The following is a 20829-nucleotide window of genomic DNA, read 5'->3' on the forward strand; positions in this document are numbered from 1 at the left end:
ATATTTTATCATATATTTTGTAAATATTTATTTTCTTTTTAATTTTTTTTAAATGCATTGCATGGTGACTTCATATATTAGTAAGGTTATATTAGGTTAGTTGAATGTATTGTAAATTTAATCAAGTCTACTAGTATAATATAATTTACGTAGGTAAGTTTAATTTCGTTAATTTTCGTATTAAATTATAGAGAAGTTAATGTGAATTAAGTTATAATGAATGTATTATTGAATTAAGTAATTTATTTTGAAATGTATCATATTAATTATCAAATACAAACTCTTTATATCATATATGTTATTTTAAACTTATAGCATTATAAAATATTTAAATGGTACTACTCAAATATTATTCAGACCCTTGAAGCATTTCTAGTAGTATCAATAATAACAAATCGACATAATTTCTCACATTATTCTATAAAAGGTTGAGTTTTATTGATTAATAATAATACATGTCAGAATTCTAGAGAAATTACGTGCAACTTAGCATATTTCAATTTAAAAAATAGTGAAACAGTGAATAGCATCCTGATTGCCTTTAAGAATTATGTAGAATTAAGTAATATTATATATTCAGATCATATATATTTATGCTTATAATTAATTTAGATTGCACACCGTAATATTCAGGTAAAATAATTGCTTATACATTTTTTACCTAGACTGATAATACAGTAACAGATGAAATATTAAATAAAAAGGATAACAAGCGTGATAACATTCTATATTTTTAAGAATACTATCCTAATAATGATTACTGCAATATATTAATTTGATACCATCTTATAGTGCACTTCCTACGCAAATAATGAACTTTCATTGCTTGTCAGTATTGCGTGTGTACTTCTCTTGGCTGCATTTTTGTATTTTGTAACTTATACTTTTTCTATTTAACTGTAGGATAATATGTATCATTTATAATAACATCATAATAATTTATAATTTGATAACTCACGCATTTTACATCACTTCTTTATTATAATAAGTAATATGCAGCCTTTGCTTTTTTTTGTTTTCTAACTTATGCACCTAATTCTTTAAATATGTGATAAAATTACTTCAGCAATTTCATCTATGAAACTTTAATAATTATTTTAAGACACAAAAATGTCATTCCACTTGGTCCAGCAATAACTGCACATTGACAAGTTGTTAATAACTTTTGCAGTTGCTGTTACACATTGTCATCTGTTTAAAACATAATAGAAAATGCTACATGATTTTTGTAACAAATATTTATTAAATAACCGAAAAATGTTATATCTTATTTTAAAAAACTTTGTACAACGATAATGTATCAATTATATGTTATATAATATGATGCTTACCATGATACCACCACTTTGTCTTCTTTGGATTTTTACTGCATGTTTTTACATAAAAGGAATTATCAGGTGGCCTCTTCTGCAGTGAAAAATAGTTATCCCTAAATATCTTTTTAGTAGGTTTATATGAAAAATTTTCTTTCTTACCTTTTCTTTACAACTGCTCAACATCGATACAATACTTAAACAAATACTTTGCACACTCAAAGCTGGAGACCAATCTTCAGTTAAAATGGATAAACAGATATGACCATTGCTGTAAATATGTGGATGTATCGGTATATTTCCACCTATGAAAGTCACTTCTGGCGAATCAAAAGGATATTTAGAACTGAATCTAAATTGCAGTTGAAATTGTTCGCCTTCATATAAGGTACCCTTTGCACCTTCCATATGAACAATCCATTGTGTTAAATTTTGACTAGTAAGATCTTCATCTACATGTACACCTGGTGGAGGTTCGCGTATTAAAGATGTTAACTCCTTCTGTAACCTCCGCTGAAATGATATACACGTAGAACTGATAACATGTAGAACTATCCAAACTCTATATAACTATATATTAAAAATAGATAAACACATGTAACTCCTATAATTCAATAGAATTGCTTTAAATTTAATAATCATAGTTCAAAATTTTCATAGTTCTAAGCATTCAATAATCACATTCAAAGGAATTCAGTCTATGTTTAATGTTTAAAAAATGCTAATATAATTTTCATATTCTGACCATAAATATTTTATTTCAATTATTTTACACGCATAACTCATGAGATTTTTAAATTATTATATATATTGAAAACCAATCGACATCAACATATAATGAATAACATACTGAATCATTTTTCGGAAGCATAATAAAAATTAAGATTCCTATTATTTATAAAAAAAGCATTAAAAAACGGAAAAAACTTTCGATAGAGATAGAGTAGTAAGAACTAGCGCGTCTAATTTGACACAAAACGTCATCCGAGTTTGATGAATAATATGCGAATGGTTTCTCCCTATAATAACATATATGTAAGGCGACAGTCTTTCAATTTTGTAAAAATACACTGAGAATCGAATAATTTAATTAAATATTGTGTCGTGTGAAAATATAAAGATGCACGGAGGCCCAATATGTATTAAAGAAATTTTCCTACTAACTTACCTTTGACGGGGACATTGCCGCCATTGTCGATTTATCGCTCATTGCAACATAACATGAATTACTTTGCTTTGTTTATTTCTCGATCGAAAAATGTAAAGTTGCCGCGGCCAGAGCGCATCGCATTTTTTTCTCTCAAATTTAGTATTACGCCGTCATGCGTTAAAAAATAGCGGTTAGCACGGCAGTCAGAAAACGCGTAGTGGGGATCTACGTAAATCAGTTAAATTTAACAGGCATTCCCAAGAGGTACTAAGGCGAGTACATAATATACGATTGTTGCTATACCTATACCCATGGTTGGTAAATATTTGATCAAAGTAGATTAGAACACAACAATTTCGTAACTTGATTCATATTAAAGTCAAATAAACTATAAACCAATTATTCTCGTTTGATGTTTTATAATTTAATATGTTTGTCAAGTTTTTCTATGTAAATAATTGTTAAATATTGGTTAAAGTACATACTTGATTAAAGTAGATTAAGATATAATATGCAATTTTGTAACCTTGACTCTAAAATAAACAAAAAATCAATTCTTTTCATTTAAAGTCTTGTAACTTAATATCTTTATAAATATTTTCTCTACAAATAATTGGTAAATATTGGTTAGATATTTGATTAGATAAATATTTTATTAAAGTAAATTAAAACAATAATTTTGTAATCTTGACTCCTATAAAAACCAATTTTTTTCATGTGGTCTTATAATTTAATATAAATTATATATTTTTACTATACACAAACAATTATGTATATAAAAAAAAAAGGCTGTAACATGTGTAATAAAGATTGAGTAGGGAAATATGTATTTTAATTTCTGATTCTGTTTCTTCTGGTCTTTTTTCTGGTTTTGTAAAGAAATAAAAAATAAAATAAATATTGTAAAAGGTGAAAAGGGACGTATATAACAATTAATATCTTTTTTGTTTTGTTTAGGGATTAAGTCGTAGATACCGTAGTTTTAATCAATCGATTCTAGGTATATTGCAAATATTGTATTCTGTTTATTTGCATGGTATGACACGGTATAGAAATAACCGGGAATGTTGGACTTATAAATTGTTTGAAATCATTGTCAATGAAATAAATACACGACTCATTGTATTATTAATTTTATCAATTAATAAAATAAATTTAATAAAATTTACGATTGCGTTGTAAGTTGTAATGAGATGGTTAAATTCATTCATTAAATTATTTCAATTATGATGCAATAATTCTTAAGAGAATTTATGAGTTATACCTATATGTAGATAATTATATTTATATAATTATGTTTATATTAGTCGAATGCATAAATAATCAATTTTATTAGTTTTGAAACATTTTAATGCAATATAAATATTATACCTCTATTCTTATAAAATTTATTACAAAGACAATCTTTTTATTCCAGTGTCAATGTAATCAGAATATAAATTATTAATGACTTCAGCAGAACACTTTATTAGTTTAATTACTGTGGCAAGTGCTAAAAAGTTAGCTACTGCACTTGTCTTGTGTTTTATTCTTTATCATGGATTAATGCACCTCATATATGGTAAAAATATTTACATTTCTTCGATCTTCTTTATGTTGCTTATATTACTTTGCATTAGTAGCATAAATCTTATGAATGTTATTTAGGTAGTGATTCTTGTAAGTGGCTATTAACAGAAGGAAGGTATAAAGGAGATAAAGAATGGCAACCATATGGCTGTATGATGCATTACTATACACAAACGTAAGAATTTAAATAAAATTTATAGAGGTGTATTATATTTTCTAGAAATATTTTTTCTTCATATAGAGACAGTCGCAGATGTTTAAGATATCTAGCTTTCATGGGCCACCGTAACCATTTTGCATTTATTGGAGATATTAGAGTCAGACAACTGTATAGATCTTTCATATCACAATTTATAGTTGATGGGAAAGTGTCAGATTTAACAGAATTACCAGACAATTCTGATTTAAATTTTAATGATGCACAACTTAGATTAAATGTACAATTTTTATGGAGGTCTCAATTGGATAATTTTATGATAGAAGACCTTAGGAGCTGGATGGTAATTATCCATTTTGAATATAAATATTTTCAATTCAATTTAAATTAAATTATATACATATTTAATAATGGGATGTTAATAATTGTTACTTTTCAGAAAATTGATGCACCTAGCTTAATTATTTCAGGCTGTGGAGCAACAACAATTCTTGCTAATAATAATAGTGATGCTCAATTATATTCTGAGTATAGCATGGGATTAGTGAGACTTGTACAACCAGTAGATTTTTTAGTTAAAAAAAATACAAAATATTTATGGATGCTACAAGATCCTGTATTAAAAGAAAGACTGCCAGCTCAATTATCAGGCATAGATAACAGGCAGATTAATTTATGTAATAAAGCAGCAATAAAGGTAATTTTTATTTAGTTAATTTATGGATAATTACTTTAAAAAAAGTTTGTTTACATATTGATTACACACAGATACTATCTCATAGTGAGGCTCATATATGGGAAAGCAGTAAACTTGTTGGTGCAGGTGTGTTAGAACAAAGCCCAGATGGATATTTAGCGAGTCCTTTGTCTTTAAGACACAAGGTTCAAATATTGTTGAATACTTACTGCAATGATCATATGAATTTTGATGATGGTAGTTGTTGCAGTTACCCAGAACCAGCTACAACATTACAGCTATTAAGCTTATTTGCACTTGCTTTATGGTAATCGTTTTTACATAGTTATATTATATGTTAAGTAAATAGTAAGTAACAATTCATTACAGTATAGTAATTGGTGGTGGAATGTGGGTGTATAGAAAATTTTGTCAATATCGAACCGAAATTTCTTACTCACATGTTACCACTGTTGAGGTGGAGAATACTGAAGAAGCAAATAATTCTGAAACTACACAGATCGAACAACCCAAAGTACAAGATTTTTATACATTAATGACATCATTGGCTCTTTTGTCAATCATCTTATATTACTTTTATTTATGCGATAGGTACATGAAAGTACCTTTTTCCATCTGATATTATTAATAATTCTTATTAATAATGAATTTTTATTCGTATTTAGAACAAATTTCTTCATGAAGGAGAATAAATACTACAGTGAATTTAGTTTTTGGTTACCACTTGGATATATATTGGCACTTGGTTTATTCTTTACTGAAGATAGAGAAAGAGGACCAAGAACTTTAAATCGAGAACAAACAGATGAGTGGAGAGGATTAATGCAAGCTGTAGTGTTAATCTATCATGTTACTGGGGCTAAGAACGTTTTGCCCATTTACATGTACCTAAGATTAATTAATTCTGCTTATTTATTTCTTTCTGGATATGGACATTTTTGTTATTTTTGGCAAACAGGCGATGTTTCTTTAGTGAGGTTTGCACAAGTATGTATTATTAAAATATTAATTATCATGTATATGAATGACGTGTTAGATATATCTATTTGTTATTTTTCAGGTAATGTTTAGACTAAACTTCTTAACAGTGTCTCTATGCCTTTGTATGAATAGGCCATATCAGTTTTACCATTTTGTTCCATTAGTTTCATTTTGGTTTTTAGTCATTTATTTCTTAGCATGGCTACCACCAAGAATATATTCTGGTAATTTGAACGAATATGGACCCAGAGCTTTGCTTTATCTCGCATTGAAACTTTTAGGTCTTGTATCAATGATTACAATACTGTACATGTCAGAGGTATCAATTTATAAATTATCTACATATAAGATATATATTATAATAAAAATGTACAATGTATGATCATTTAATAGGTATTCTTTGAAAAAGTATTTGTAACAAGGCCTTGGAAAGCATTATTTGTTACAACTGACGACGATATACGGGAATGGTGGTCACGTTGGAGGGTGGATAGATATAGTGTGGCTTGGGGTGTAACTTTTGGGGCAGGTCTTGTAGTTTTGCAAAGGATAGATCACATTCCAGGAACTGCATTATCTTCCTTGTTAGCGTTAATTTCTCTAACCGCTTATACTACTTTTACGATATTGTGTCATTCAGTATCTGAATGTGAAGAAATTCATTCATATATTGCGTTTATACCAGTAATTATCTATACATATATCTTATTTTCAAATTTATTTTCAAACGATTAAATTTCAACTTTTTAATTACAGATTATAGGATATATAGCGCTTAGAAATGCATCATTAGCATTACGCGGCAAACACTCAGCTCTTTTGGCTGGTTTAGGTCGCATTAGCTTAGAAACTCTAGTCGCACAAGGTCACATTTGGTTGGCAGCAGATTCACATGGCGTATTAGTTTTATTGCCTAGGTTTCCAGTATTAAATCTGTTAGTCACATCATTCATCTTTATATGTGCAAGTCATGAAGTAAGTATTTAATTATTTTTATATTTGGAATTGATTATGTTCAGTGTTATATGTTGATCATTATAGAGTCTAAAATGTATCATAAATATTTCATTTACTTTGACAGATACATAGATTAACCCAGGTACTAGCACCATATGCAGTACCAAATGATTGGAGACTGGTGGCTCGTAACTTGTTATTATTTATTGCGGTGCTTGTACCTATTGGTATTCATGATGGAATGTTCTGAAAGGCATTTTTATACGATTCACTGTATGAAAGACATTTTATGTACATGTAAATATAACTGTGTAGTAACTGTGTAAGTTCATAACATTTTATCATGAAAACTTTGTGAAAGAGAAGAATGTTTAAAGAAATTGGTACTTATTTAGTTTTTTCTTACTTTATTAGTTTTTATAAAGAGGAAAATAAATAAGTCAAAACACAAGAATGTTTCTGTTTCTAAAATATTTATACATTATTTATATGTATATATTTTCATCTTTTAGATTGATAAATAGAACATGTACAATTTATAACTTGTAGTTATTTATTATTTTTTTTAAATAACATCATTATGTATTACTTATATATTTACTTAGATAATTCGTCTACCTTAAAAATTTATTAATGCGAATTATTTCTTGCATTGTGTACTAAATTATCATGTTTCACATGACTAGTATACACATCATAGCCTAGAGATATAGTATTATCATAAAGTACTCTATATCTATTTGGCAGAAAGTAAAAATTAAAAATTTGGGCTGGTGGCCAAATAACCCATTCTGCTATGTACAATCTATGTGCTTTCTTAATAATTTCACCTTTTAATTCTGTCCAAGTACTTTTTTCTAAAATAGCTAATGTTAAAAAAAACATTGTGATGCAAAGTGGAGAACACACTAATTGATCTATAACAACCTTTTTCAAAACAATATCAATTGTACGACCTGGTAATCTATTATCTAGATATTTATACCAATAATGACATACTATACCAATAGACATGCCAGATAATGCCATGTTTCGTGTTCTATTTAAACTCCATTTATCCCATTCATTCTATAATAGAACAAATTATAACATATATACTTCAATCGAAGATCAAAACAAAAAGAAACACTGCATTGGAATAAAAATTTGAAATAAGTACCTTCAATATTTCATAATGTTGTTCTAATACATCTCCTATGGCAGAAAGAGAAATAGATATTGTTACATTTGTATAAAGTAAATATTTTTGTGAAAATAACTTTTCTTTAATTACGGGTACTTTGTTCAAAATTAAACTTAAATTTCTGGTAATGCTCATAATCTACAAAAGGAAAAATGAAATAATTCTCTTGATAGCTATAATTTTGAGGTTAAATGTAATAGGTTAGTTTATAATCTATTGCATTTATGAATAAAATTTTCATTAATTAAAACAAATATTGCAAATTATTAAAGTAATAATTAACTCACAGGTAGAAATAAACATTCGATACACTGTTTAACATTGACAGTTATTTTTGTTAATATTTATAATAGAAAAATCTTTTTCACCAAATATTGTCCTACACGTTTCATAAAATTAGTAAAAGTCAGATTAGGTATTTTAATATGATAATTTCACTTTAACTTATGTCCACAACATTTAAGTTCAAATTATTTTTTAGAATAACGTAGATCACAAATTTAAATTGTTTTATCTAGATGTAGAATATTTAGAAATTTGAATACCGTGTATATATGAACTTACTATGCATATACCTAAATAACGGAGATTATGCTTATTTTATATATAAAAATGCAAAATTGTATATCAAAAACCAAATTTATATTAAGGAAAATTGAAACTATGAATATTGTTAAAGATCAATTAATTTCGAAATTTTAAATAAAATATTTAATTTACTCCTTGGGAAACTTTTACATTTTTTCATAAGTCATTTGATTTTTGTTTCTCTATTATTTTAGCTTATCTATCTTGTCACGAGAAATTGCATTTATTTATTGAGGTTTCTATTTACGACCCAATGATTCACTGCAATAGTTAGTCACTAATAGGGTCATTTAGTAGGGTCGTTCAAAGAACTGTTACATACATTTTAAGTACTTATTTATTAAATTGTTTACAATATTCTTTTTGTAAACTAGTAATGAAATACGAGTATTTTCAGAATGCATAAAAATTATAATAATAAAGAATATTTTATTTATTAAATAAAAACAATGTATCAATCTTTACTTATCAGAAATGAGCGTAACATTTAAATTTCGCGCGCTAATGATAGAGATAATAATTTATTCTCATTGGCTTGGCGCCTAAACTGACAAAACGGGCGGGACTTTATCACGAAAACGCTCACTGTTATCGGTGTGGATGATTACGGCGATTGGAAATCACGGACTTACTTACGGAAGTATTTCAGTCAGAATTTGAACATTCTAACGGATTTCTCCTGGTATACACACACGCATATATATTCGTATATAAAAAAGATGTCCCAGCCGTCAGTAACGGCGTATTTTAATACACGCAAACGACAAGCAACTGACGATTTACGAAACAAGGCTAAAGTTTTGCTTCTTGATCGGGAAGAATCGAGAGTTGTGAGTAGTCAGAATCCAACTAACGAAGATAATTTGGAGTCATCGGAAACATTGACTCCAATTCAAGAAGAAGAAACAATGGAAGTAAGTCCGGAGACTATTGTGGTACCTGGTAAAGAATTAGAGACTGATCATACGGTAAAACCTAATACAGCTGTAAGGAACATTCAGTTTGATTCTCCTAAATCAAGTGCTCAAAAAACGCCTAAACATAATGTTCGTACACGAGTTACACGTACACGAAAATTATCTGGCGAAGAAGGACAAGTGGATATCAGAGAAAGCTTTCAAAAGATCACAGAAGACTTGGATGTAAAAAAAGTGCTCTTTGAAAAGAAAGGTGCACTGAGCCCAAGAAGGAATCTTCCAGGAACACCTAAGAAGAACAACGATTCTGGTGAGAGTTCATTAACTAATTGTACAACACCAAAGAAAAGTTCAACTATGGACAAACCGGCAAAGCGAGAGCTGTCTTTAAATGATATAAAAAGTAAAATTAATAAATCTTCCAAATTGTCGGAATTGAAAACTTCTCTTGCTCGGTTCAAAAATTGTGAACAAAGGCTAGAGCAATTGCATAAAAACGATAAGAAACCACAAATACAGAAATTTGAGAAAATCCAACTTGAAATACCTGTTAGGTAAGATATTTGTGAAATTTCTATTCTGTTATATAGTTTGTTTTAAATGTTTTATAATCTTCACGTTGTTATTTACAGCCCACAAAAGGCATATAAATCTCCAAGTAAAATGTTATTGAGTCCTTTGAAGGATAAACAGCTAATGAATGCTAGTCCTCAACGAAGAATTTTATTTGAACCTAAAGAATCAACCCCAAGCCCTGTGAAAGGTAGCCCAATAAAAGCACCAGCTTATCAGCAGTATTTGTCACTTGCTGAAAGTGGCACTTCTGGTTTGCCATTGCCTTATCATTATAGATTCTTGGCAGAGGCATTCAGATGCGTAGATACAGTATGTTATTTCCGATATAAAAACTAGTTTTATATGTGTCTTTAATATATATTTGTAATTATATTGCATTATCGATTTTACAGGTTTCTGCAATGCTGTTCAATCGTAAAGAAATAATAACTTTCAAAAAGCTAAAGCCTGCAGTTCAAGAGTTATTGCGTAAAAATTTCACGTTGGAACATCTAGCGCAAATGAAAACCATTTTCCCCGATGCATACATTTACAGCCAGGAGAAGCATCGTGCATTTGGTTCTTCGTCTAAACAGGATAAATATGAATTACTTCTTACACCTATTGTTGAAGAAAAAGATGGAAGAAATACTCCAGATGCAGACGATGTGTTGAAAACAGCATCTGAAGCTAGTATGGGACCGCGAGTATTACTTGACAGACGAAGGAAATTTTACAATATCTTGCTTGGTACTGGTTTTGTATAAAAATTGTTGACAGATTTGTTATAAATATCTTAACGTCTCATTATCTTTTGAGTGCAGATAAAGTAAAAGACGAGCATGAGAAATTCTTACTTAATTTGGAGACGCCAATGCACATCTCAAAGGAAAAGATCCTGCGTTGGCATCCTGAATTTGATGTTGAAACTTGTAAAGTAATTGAACAGGCTGAATTGCCACAACCACCTAATGTGGAAAGGATGACAAGTGCAAAAGATGTTCTTGGTAAAAACAAAAGCATATACTTCTTGACTTGATATACTTTAAATTTGAAACTAATTTTTTACGGTTTTTTTTAGATAAAGCAAAAGCATTATTTAATTGCGGTACTCGCATGGAGAAAGCATTGCAGCGATTAGCAGAAGCAAAGATGACTTCAAAGACTGTTTCTCCAAAAAAAGATGAAGTAAGCACGGCTACCCAAACCGAGGGTGGTGTACAAAAGGTTAATATTACAATTGTGGATACTCCACCTGCCACACCTACTGTAAACAAGAATCATCTTACTAGTGCACTGAAAGGCATACCAAAGGCTCTTCTTGAGAAAGTAAATGTTTTCATTTTTATTTCTCATTATGTTTTGTTCGTATCTTAATAACGAAAATTTTGTTATACATTAGGTTCGTGCTAAACAAGCTGCTAAAGCATTGGAAGCTATGACACGTCCACCAAATGCAGAAAAAGAGGCTGTAATGTATTCAAGATTACCCGAATTAGTGAAAGTTCTGCGTAATATTTTTGTAGCTGAAAAAAAGGGAGTTTTAACATTAGAATTTGTAATTACCAAATTAGAGAACTCGTTTAGAGCTAAATTATCTCCTGCTGAACTAGAGGACCATCTACGTTTATTGTGTAAACTGCTACCCACGTGGTCTAGTATACATAATGTTCGAAAAGTGGATTACTTGAAGCTGCAAAAGGAAGTCGATCTTACAAAAGTAATAAAAAGATTAGAAATTATGGCTAATGACAAAGTAAAGTCATCATGATATTTATGACATTATTGATCATTTTTTGCTTCAAATTAAATTATGTGTATGGTTTTCAATTCTAATAATTTCATTTATATTTTATAAAGTACATATTTGCTATTAGTTATTATTGCATTATGTTCATGTATTTAAAGAATTCTATTTCAAGAAGTAGTTCGATTATAATTTAAAAAATAAATCAAGTTCTTTCTTGCTCGAAAAAAAATTTTTAGTATTATATAACGATAATACAATTTTCTATATAACTATATGCACATACACACTACATTTTTTTCAATTTAGAAGTTTACTATTAGACTAGAAGTTTAATTCACTACCAAATATTTATACAAATATACACACAATATATTATGCGATGCAATCAAATATTAAATACTTTTTTATATATAAGAGTCATCTATTATATAGACAATAAAAATTGAAATTTTAAATATTTTGTGTAATTGTTTATTTAATGTCAAAAGTCATATCGGTAAAAATTTGTTTATCTACAGCTGATACATTGAATATTTTTCCTACATATTTAATCAATGGTAAAATAGATCAAATTTGACTAGGTTTTTAGTTCATCCTAACCTATTTTATTACCTTGTTGATTTATACACAATCGTAAAAACTTTGTGTAAAAGTATTTCAGTGATATACATTAAATCTTGTATACATATTTAAATATATACGTATAACTAAAAATCATGTTTTTAACCAATGTATTGTTAAAAAAAGCTAAAAGCAAGTGAGTATGTGTAAATCAAAATATAATTTAATTGTAAGTAGAGATTAGGTTAGTTTCTATATAGAATATCCTTCTTTTAAGAGATTACCTCTTTGATTAACATTATTACAACATTTTACATGTAAAAAAGCTATTCATAATAAAAAATATTCATTTTTATACACACCACATATGTATGTATGTATACAAATTTATGTTCATGTTTACATTCAATGATCAAATTGTAAATAGTTGCTTAATATCGTGTAATTTTCATTTATAGACATATTTTAGTACTCGTAGAAAGTGTAGCAAGTGGTCACAAGTATATAAGAATTCGAGATAGGTTAGCAGATAAATTAGAAGGAGTGTGGTTTGATCCTTATGGTAAGTTTACTTAAGTATTCCATAATTATTACATACATTTATATAATATGTGTACAGTTGTACACAGTTTCAAATTATATTGAAAAATTATACATTTCCAGTTCGAGAACATGTCCTTTATCGAGAATTGAAGAAAATTAGAAGTTTATAAATATTAACTTAAGAAATGATTCCACTATTATAACTTATTCAGTCAACACTTATAAACTAAATTTTACAAATATTGTTGTATAGGACAAATAAAATAATATTCAATTAATCAAGATTGTGTTTAATTTATTATTTTGTTTAATCAAATTTTTGAAAACAATATACTTTTCTATATAAGCCTTTCAGAAGTCAAATTGATCAACTCTAATTTTCATAAATTTCTCAATTTCATTAATAGATATCCAATTAGTATTCCATTCCTAAGAAACAGGTACTTTAATTCTGTAGGTTTATTCATTAGAAGAAACTACCATAAAAAATAAGTAATGAATTCCAAAGTAAATTATCTATTTTTCAATTCAAATTCTCTATTTTTCAAGTTGTGAAATTGATCAATGTTTCTGATCATATGCAGAGTCAAGACAAAAGAATCAATTGTTATGTGAAAAGCAAGATGTCATAGTAAATGGTTTTAAATAGGCATAATATGGATATCAAACATTTTGCTCGATTTATGTCTCTAGTAGTGAGAGAGATAGATAGAAGGGTAAGGATGAAGAAAAAGGAACGGAGGACCTCGAAATCGAGATTGGGGTAGGTTTCCTTTGATCCTTAACAAGGAACGCAAAGTTGTATTATTTCCACCTGGATTTCAAACGGTTTGAAATTCACGAGGCGTGAAACACGGCTCTATTCTCTTTCTCTGTTTCACCTACTTCTTCTCTGGTTCGTATTCTCTTTCGCCCTGCTCCTTCTTGTTCTTTTCCTTTTCGGCAGCGCGGGAGCAACTCTGGCGTCGTTTACTGATGTTGCCAATTCAATTTCCTTTGGCGGACCATTGTAGTTGGTAGAAAAGAGGGTTGCAGCTACCAAAAGGGTTCTCTCCTCAACTGAATCGTCTCTATCTTTTACGATTGTGCATGTGACAGCTCCTGACATCTACATCTCCCGCGTCTCTTCTTTTACTTTAAGCAAAATTTTTTCTGTTCTTCGATTTTCTTTTCACCGTTCTTAATTTCATGTTTTCCTTCTTTATAAGCGTTTCAATAAACAAACATGAATTTCTTTCATCATTAGAACTCTAAAAAAATATAACCTTAGATGAAAAATATTCATGCAGGATATTGGTCATTTGACATCATTCACATTATGTATAAAACGTTTTTGTATCATCACAATTGAAAAAGATATTTAGGTTAGGATTAGGTCAAAGTTAGGTATTATATATAATACAGATATACAATATATAAATTACAATGATTATATGAACAATAAGGGGAAAAAAAACAAGAAATATTACGTAATATGTAATATATTATGTAATATATGACAAAATTCAATTTGAATATTTTGGTTCACTGGAAAAGTTTTAATAAATTGAGCTATATTGTTCATAAAATGAAGCTTGTGCTTTATTTAGATATCGCAAAAAAAAAAAAAATGATTAATAAAATATTTATTGTTTTACAGTAATAAAACCATGTTTTATTACAGCACAGAATGAATTCCTATTTTTAACAACCACTGTATGATATCTCTAATGGTATTTTATGGTGACATTTCACGCCTTAGTTCTTATAAATAAAATATGTTATAAAATGGGAAATCACGAAAACTGAACATTTCCCCCTTATACTTTATATAGTTGCCTTAAGATGTAAATCTGGATTCAGGATTCATCAAATATTAGAACCGTTTTTGAATTTTCAAATCTTTCGCGGTAAGTAAATGGTCAAGCTGTGGTAATTAGGAGGTACTACATTGGCCATCCTAGAGAAAATAATACCAGAACTTGCAGTAGGGAGGAAATTAATTCTCAGGCAGAGAAAAATCAGGAAACGAATGAACCTTCGGTACGAAGCGGGTTTTTTTTCCACGGTACAATGAGTTTCGAAGCGGTATGCAACAGCGAAATTGTTAAAACGTCCGTTGTTTATGGTTGACTCGGTAGAGCAGCCGGTAAAGGAGGAAACAGTACGCAACGGAAAACGAGGTTGGAGAGATGGAGTGAAGCGTGAGCGGGGAGAAGAAAGGGCGAGAAAAGCAAAACAGAAACGAAAGGAAAAAGGAGAGAAAGAGAGAGAAAAAGAGGCTCCGTCTGGGCCTTGGCGCGTTTCAGTTGCCTCGCGTTCGAGGGCGTTTTTCGCCCGTGAGTTGTTCTTTGCTTATTACAGTGTGTGCACTGGGCTCGAGCTCGCTAAAGTGGTTTGCTGCTAATTAACTGCGTTATTTTTACAACTCTCTTGCTCCCATCCACCTCCTACGTCTCATTCCACCCCCTTTCCGCTTTCCTTCCCCCAACTGTTCTCCCACATTTGCAATGGGGTTCAATAATTCTGCGGCCGCAACGCCCTCTCTCTCTCTTCTACTCGCACTTTCTCATTCTGTTTTCACGTTTCTTATCATGCATTTTTCATTTGTATGTTTCTAGTGTATAAACTTGAAAAATGAAATTTGATCACATATGTGACTTATCTATTGATGAAAATGAGTTACTATAATACTTGGTATTAAAGCTAGTAAATCAGTCAAAATGACTAGTATTAAATGTATTGTTTTTACAGTTATGAGAAATATGAAAGTGTTTTTTAGAATATCAATGTTTACTTTTACTGATATTGAATTATGATTAAGTATATTTATTTATCCTCGCCTTTAAAGTCTTTATAATCATATATCTAGGTATGTGATACATATTTCGTTGTGTATCATCTCGAATTTTTATATATCAATTTCATTTTCCTTTTAATAAATGAAAAAAGATTTTTGCATAAAATTGGAGCAATAAATCATGTATGCGAATAATGATTCATATTTTCATATTTTCTCTTTCATATCTTCAGTAAACTCCATCCATTTTATGAATGAAAAATCCTATCAATATTTGAATTTAGTATAAAGAAAATTAAAAGTTTAATAATATTTTGATTAAATCTAGTTAATTTACCAAGTACATAGCGATCTATTATACCGTATACAATAGTTACAATCAATAAGAATAAAGAAACGAGATACGAGAGCACCGAAAATATGATTACGTTGAAAGTTATCTAAAGAGTGGTATTAGAATTTGTTTTTACGCAAAAATAGTAATTTTCACGTTTAAAGATGTATTTACTGTAATTGAGGTGCTGTATTTGTATAATTGAAGATTCCTGTATTTTCCTTGAATTTTGCGGTTATACGAACGTGAATAGAAAATAAAGCGTGCACAAGGATTTTTTCGTAAAAAATGGTTCTTTCCACAGACTTTTTTTGCTCACACTTACCACTGCTTTGGTACTAGCGGCTGGTTTAATTTTACCAGCATATTTTGTATGTATATCTCGAGTGCGCGTTTGTAGGAAAATTAACGAGAATATTGGAAGGTTTTTAAGTACTCTAGTTTGAAATGGTTTTCAAGCGCGCAGCTACTCAACCGTCATTTCGTAATACATATTATCAAAAAGCGAGTATCATTAACCATTTGAAAAATGGTTAAAAAGGAATCGCCAAGTGAAATTGTATATGTACTTTGATATTTTGTGCAATAGAAGGCTTTCAATCTCAATTCTATTCTTTATTATATCTATATTCCCCAATAAAAAAATATTTAGAAGATTATATTAGGTTAATAAAACAATAACATTCTTCACGTTAAAATTTCAGCCACGAAAAAAATGAATTACCAATGGCGTTAACATGAATAAAACTGGGGCGTACTATAGTTTACAAAATAAAGCAATTTCATTCATATAGGAGCTATTCCATATTGTTTAAAATATAATAAAAGTAGATAGAATAAAATTCATGCGAGATTGGTTAACACTAGAACCTACTAGACTTAACTATGATCTATAATATATTGCAAAAAATACAAAGAATATGTACTAAACTGTAAAGAACAAATATATAATCATAAAATAAATAGTATAATGAAAATAAATAGGCGTATAATCATATCTCTATTTCAGTAAAAGCAAACACTAATTTCGCCAAAAGCATATTAGGCTTACCAAAAGTTTTTATCTTTTACGGTTACCTTACAATTACATTAGTAACTGTAAAAACAAAAAATCTAAAATCCGTCATTTTGATGGATTTGGTAAGCCTAATGTTACTAATCATAATTATAATTTAATTATCGATTGATTTCTCAATCGCATATGTATATGATTATTGATGGATCATTTATAATGCTAAGCATCGACTACACGTTGTCCGATGATATTCGAATCGAAATAACTTTAATACCTTAATATCAGGTTCGTGAAACGGCTATTGGTTACGGCTGCCGATGGAAGTGGTCGTCGGAAGCAGAGAAGTCGAAGGTCGTTTGTATAGGTATCTCTCTGCCGGTAGTCGTGGCACCCTTCTTTTCTCCGCCACGAAAAGGCTCTTGAAATAAATTGAAAATGGCTGGTATCGCCCCGCTCTCGGATAAGTGATACCTACATCACCTACACGCACATCGGTCACCACAGAATTCCACGGGTGTTCTTTCACGTATTCAAAACGACCATTCAAAAGCGGATCCGAATCTTTACGAACGGATGATCAATTAAAACCATGTTAAAACGTTATATTAACCGCGTACTTTAGTCGGACCAAGAAAATTAAAAACTCAATACAAAAGGCGTACCGAACTCGATGTTAATCGAAATTATATCTTTAAGAATTATAGATTAACTTTCATTATATGATACGATTATCGTTATTGAGCAAGAGGTCGTAATATTCTATAGTTTTGCTGAAAGATTATAAAGATAAGCGGAATATCAATTCACAAGTAACTTTTGCAACCCAAGATTCAAAATGTGTTTACAAAACATATATAGTTCTGAATGTAACTATATCAATGGAGGTCGATTCTGAGTATTTTAACTTTCAAGCTTATTATATCATTTCTTTCTACATACCATTATTATAAATGAGCATCAACCGTATAATGAGTAGATATTTAAAACAAATTTAACAAAATTTCTCATATTGATTCAATCAACATAACCTATAATTGAAAATTGACTAGCTAGAATGTTTTCTTTTTGTATAACACGGTTCTTTTTGTACGTTAAACACGGTAAATCATGAATTTGAATATTACTGGTACTTCTATTACGACAGATGGTCTGTCTCATTATTCGGTGAAATCGAGCTCGTCGAAAATTTATGTACTCCCTCGCACTCTCCCACGACCGTAAAATCATTTCCAAAATTCACGATTTGCCCGACCGGGCTAATTTTCAGCATGCACGCGTGTACTAAGCGCATTCACGTAATCAAACACATGTGTATAGTACAGGTATACGATGACACACATACACACGGAGGAGTTCGGGTGTGCAAAACGTAACGAGACTAAACGCGAAACCTGAACTGGCGTACGGTCGCGTGCGCGCGCTCGCTCACGCAGTCAAACACGCACGAGAAAGAAGCATGTGCGGGGGCACACAAACGAGAAGGTGTATTGAATCGATGAGTATCATGCAGTTGACAGCTAGAGCTAATTGAATCTTGACTCTATCTATCTGTCGACTCGAGCTGAGACTCGACTACCGGCGCCGCTGCGAATTGCATTTCCGTTCGACAGAATCGTTCGCGTTCCAGAATTCTATCTTCCTCCTTAATCCCTCTTCGTTTTTGTAATATAGAATTATGCAGGAAATTCTCCGATTCAAGGAACTGTAAAAGACTATCCGTATTGTAATTACTTCTTGTGTTCACCATGTTTCCATTCGTGTTCATTGATATTTTTGAAACTGTAACATAGATGTAGTTAGTAAATATTTGAACTTATAGATGTTAATGTTTATTACGAATTTATTACTTAAAGAGAATTGATAATTTCATTTTCGTTGTATTTCGTTTGAATATGATAGAATTTCAATATTAACTTCGTGTTTTACCTAATGCAAGAACAGTTGTTTCGTTCAAAGACTCTTTATTCCAAGAAATACGAAGCGATTATTGTACAAGACTGAATACATATCTTTCGTGAAAGAGAAAGGAAAGTATGCAAAGGGCGTGAAACGACGGTCCTTTTAATATAAACTGTAATTGTTGGTACACATTTTCCTCTCTTCTTCGCTTTGTTAACATTTCCGTTTCTGCAAATTAACGAAAAGGTTGAAATATTTCGTTTGACTTTTTTTCTATTTATCGAAATACGATACAAAATGTTATAAAGAATCGTAAAGCACAATCGTGTACAGTGGTTCAGAGGGAATCTTCTTTATTGGGAACGGAAATTTCTTTTCACCGCAAATTCAATAGAAGATTTCCGTGCATCAGACCATTCAATTACGTGGCGGATCAATGGAGATACTCGATAAAATTTTAATTAGAAAAGAGCAAGATATACAGCGGCGAAGATGCAACAGAACGGTCGTAGATCAAAGGTGTATAAATATTTATTAAACGTAATTTCTGTAACATTATTTGTAACTTATATTTTATCAATTTGCTGCTTGATCTTAGTTTGAAAACACTTGTTTTTAATATTTTAAGACGATCATTATGCATAAAACTGTAACAAGGAATAGCAATTCTTTCATATTTTCTACAAAATTAACAAACTTTCTGACCAATAAAAAATGAGGTTGTGTTTAAAATGATTCATAAGATACAGCAAAATTAAACTCACATCTCAATATAATTATAAAAGCCGTTAAAAATAGCCAAATTTATCTATATACTAACCTGTAAATGAACGAAAACCATGAATATACTTGATTTACAATAAGAAACTTCCAGAAAAGGAATGGTGAGGTTAAGTAACCAACTGTAACCGTGATGACATAATATCGGTTTCATATAACGGAACGATGCGGTTCTCTCGTAAACAGCGAGGGGTTGAGGCTCGTAATACCGATAAAGGCACAGAACCTGGGAAAGGAGGATAGATAGGAAGGCGGCTCTGTTCCCCGTCTAGGATTCTATAATCCGTACGATCTTTATCGTTAAATTCTGTACTCGTGGACCGATGCCTCGATTGCGCAATCAAGATGGCATCGAGAAAGGCATCTCTCGCCTTCGACTCAAACTACCAACAAGTATTTCAATATCCGCTCCAATATATTCCCATCGACCCTATAAACGTGTGTGCAGTTATATTGGATTCCCTTCCTCCTTCCTTCGATTTGTTCTCCTTATCGCTCTCATTTCATCGCTTTTTCCGCTCTCGCTTCTTTCTGTGGTACGTGTGTGCGTGTGCGTGATCGCGGACCGATTGGTTTACGACATCACTACGAACACAAACGCGCGACGGTGGTGACGTTCGTGCATATCTTTCCCCGAGGAAACCGCATTTAAACGAGTTTGGTAACCCTGTAAAAGATTCTTGATCTTAATGGTCGAAGAATCGAGTTCAGGAGGATGATTGCTTGATAGAGAGCTATTAGCAATCTTCATTATGATCACTATTGGAACTATAGTTATCAGTGTTTTTACATAAATGTTATAAAAGGCTTATGTTTTTAAAGATTATATTTGGAACCATAGAGACGGCGAAGGAGGCTTTTTAGCCCTATTTTCTGGGTTTCGAGATACTTTTATGAATATGACACTTCTTTAATGATCTTTGATGTTATTAATAGAACACTGAAATAGCCATTAAAAGTTTCTAATTACACTGATATATGTACATATTATTTTTAAAATGATTATTAGATAATCTTTAAAACAATCATTAAGTGACTTTTAAATGACTTTTAAATAACAACTGCATGATCTTGGGAAAATCTTTATATGATATGAATTGG

At 30.3% G+C, this 20829-nt stretch overlaps 5 protein-coding genes and 1 long non-coding RNA gene across 12 annotated transcripts; 3 read left to right on the plus strand and 3 right to left on the minus strand.

The window, feature by feature from the left end:
- Positions 1–14: 14 nt before the first annotated feature.
- On the plus strand, positions 15–7366 carry LOC139996837 (N-acetylneuraminate (7)9-O-acetyltransferase). Of its 6 annotated transcripts, none has more exons than XM_072021380.1 (12): positions 15–153; positions 3881–4024; positions 4111–4207; positions 4274–4532; positions 4629–4886; positions 4958–5193; positions 5256–5477; positions 5552–5873; positions 5947–6186; positions 6261–6551; positions 6624–6842; positions 6949–7366. In XM_072021380.1, the coding sequence occupies exons 2-12, from the start codon at positions 3910–3912 to the stop codon at positions 7072–7074; spliced, it is 2385 nt and encodes a 794-aa protein (XP_071877481.1). In that variant the 5' UTR covers positions 15–153; positions 3881–3909; the 3' UTR covers positions 7075–7366. The 6 variants fall into 6 exon arrangements, with proteins under 6 accessions (XP_071877481.1, XP_071877465.1, XP_071877474.1 ...); XM_072021364.1 differs by lacking the exon at positions 15–153 and adding an exon at positions 2533–2777; XM_072021373.1 differs by lacking the exon at positions 15–153 and adding an exon at positions 2533–2727.
- LOC139996967 (ubiquitin-conjugating enzyme E2 W) lies at positions 414–2520 on the minus strand. Of its 2 annotated transcripts, none has more exons than XM_072021542.1 (4): positions 2482–2520; positions 1476–1826; positions 1332–1407; positions 414–1191 (listed from the first exon to the last, which is right to left on the minus strand). In XM_072021542.1, exons 1-4 carry the CDS (start codon positions 2503–2505, stop codon positions 1178–1180), a joined length of 465 nt encoding a protein of 154 aa, XP_071877643.1. In that variant the 5' UTR covers positions 2506–2520; the 3' UTR covers positions 414–1177. The 2 variants fall into 2 exon arrangements, with proteins under 2 accessions (XP_071877643.1, XP_071877641.1); XM_072021540.1 differs by lacking the exon at positions 2482–2520 and adding an exon at positions 2164–2199.
- On the minus strand, positions 7281–8841 carry LOC139996936 (mpv17-like protein 2). Its single transcript, XM_072021506.1, has 3 exons — positions 8295–8841; positions 7984–8145; positions 7281–7892 (listed from the first exon to the last, which is right to left on the minus strand). Exons 2-3 carry the CDS (start codon positions 8140–8142, stop codon positions 7455–7457), a joined length of 597 nt encoding a protein of 198 aa, XP_071877607.1. The 5' UTR covers positions 8143–8145; positions 8295–8841; the 3' UTR covers positions 7281–7454.
- Positions 8842–9192: 351 nt separating this feature from the next.
- Positions 9193–11931, plus strand: Dup (chromatin licensing and DNA replication factor double parked). Its single transcript, XM_072014272.1, has 6 exons — positions 9193–10066; positions 10145–10397; positions 10481–10817; positions 10892–11074; positions 11149–11396; positions 11470–11931. Exons 1-6 carry the CDS (start codon positions 9315–9317, stop codon positions 11836–11838), a joined length of 2142 nt encoding a protein of 713 aa, XP_071870373.1. The 5' UTR covers positions 9193–9314; the 3' UTR covers positions 11839–11931.
- Positions 11932–12403: 472 nt separating this feature from the next.
- Positions 12404–13203, plus strand: Mrpl33 (mitochondrial ribosomal protein L33). The gene is made up of 3 exons (XM_072014283.1): positions 12404–12574; positions 12837–12940; positions 13042–13203. Exons 1-3 carry the CDS (start codon positions 12534–12536, stop codon positions 13089–13091), a joined length of 195 nt encoding a protein of 64 aa, XP_071870384.1. The 5' UTR covers positions 12404–12533; the 3' UTR covers positions 13092–13203.
- Positions 13204–17022: 3819 nt separating this feature from the next.
- On the minus strand, positions 17023–20660 carry LOC139997024 (uncharacterized). Its single transcript, XR_011802516.1, has 3 exons — positions 19769–20660; positions 18976–19176; positions 17023–18828 (listed from the first exon to the last, which is right to left on the minus strand). It is a non-coding gene; the product is annotated as an uncharacterized lncRNA (long non-coding RNA).
- Positions 20661–20829: the final 169 nt, after the last annotated feature.

Source organism: Bombus fervidus, chromosome 2, assembly GCF_041682495.2.
Source record: "Bombus fervidus isolate BK054 chromosome 2, iyBomFerv1, whole genome shotgun sequence".
NCBI classification, from domain to species: Eukaryota; Metazoa; Arthropoda; class Insecta; order Hymenoptera; family Apidae; genus Bombus; species Bombus fervidus.

What these genes read in the sequence shown, in the direction of transcription:
- LOC139996936 (XM_072021506.1), bottom strand. Translation starts at nt 8,142, where the DNA reads ATGAGCATTACCAGAAATTTAAGTTTAATTTTGAACAAAGTACCCGTA. An exon ending in AACATTATGAAATATTGAAG is followed by an intron (nt 7,893 to 7,983) that starts GTACTTATTTCA and finishes GTTCTATTATAG; the next exon opens with AATGAATGGGATAAATGGAG.
- LOC139996837 (XM_072021380.1), top strand. Translation starts at nt 3,910, where the DNA reads ATGACTTCAGCAGAACACTTTATTAGTTTAATTACTGTGGCAAGTGCT. An exon ending in ATTAATGCACCTCATATATG is followed by an intron (nt 4,025 to 4,110) that starts GTAAAAATATTT and finishes AATGTTATTTAG; the next exon opens with GTAGTGATTCTTGTAAGTGG. An exon ending in CTTTAGTGAGGTTTGCACAA is followed by an intron (nt 5,874 to 5,946) that starts GTATGTATTATT and finishes GTTATTTTTCAG; the next exon opens with GTAATGTTTAGACTAAACTT.
- Mrpl33 (XM_072014283.1), top strand. Translation starts at nt 12,534, where the DNA reads ATGTTTTTAACCAATGTATTGTTAAAAAAAGCTAAAAGCAA. An exon ending in TTAAAAAAAGCTAAAAGCAA is followed by an intron (nt 12,575 to 12,836) that starts GTGAGTATGTGT and finishes TTTCATTTATAG; the next exon opens with ACATATTTTAGTACTCGTAG. An exon ending in AGTGTGGTTTGATCCTTATG is followed by an intron (nt 12,941 to 13,041) that starts GTAAGTTTACTT and finishes ATACATTTCCAG; the next exon opens with TTCGAGAACATGTCCTTTAT.
- Dup (XM_072014272.1), top strand. Translation starts at nt 9,315, where the DNA reads ATGTCCCAGCCGTCAGTAACGGCGTATTTTAATACACGCAAACGACAA. An exon ending in CAACTTGAAATACCTGTTAG is followed by an intron (nt 10,067 to 10,144) that starts GTAAGATATTTG and finishes TGTTATTTACAG; the next exon opens with CCCACAAAAGGCATATAAAT. An exon ending in AAGTGCAAAAGATGTTCTTG is followed by an intron (nt 11,075 to 11,148) that starts GTAAAAACAAAA and finishes GGTTTTTTTTAG; the next exon opens with ATAAAGCAAAAGCATTATTT.
- LOC139996967 (XM_072021542.1), bottom strand. Translation starts at nt 2,505, where the DNA reads ATGGCGGCAATGTCCCCGTCAAAG. An exon ending in CGGCAATGTCCCCGTCAAAG is followed by an intron (nt 1,827 to 2,481) that starts GTAAGTTAGTAG and finishes ATATCATTTCAG; the next exon opens with CGGAGGTTACAGAAGGAGTT. An exon ending in TGAGCAGTTGTAAAGAAAAG is followed by an intron (nt 1,408 to 1,475) that starts GTAAGAAAGAAA and finishes TTTTCACTGCAG; the next exon opens with AAGAGGCCACCTGATAATTC.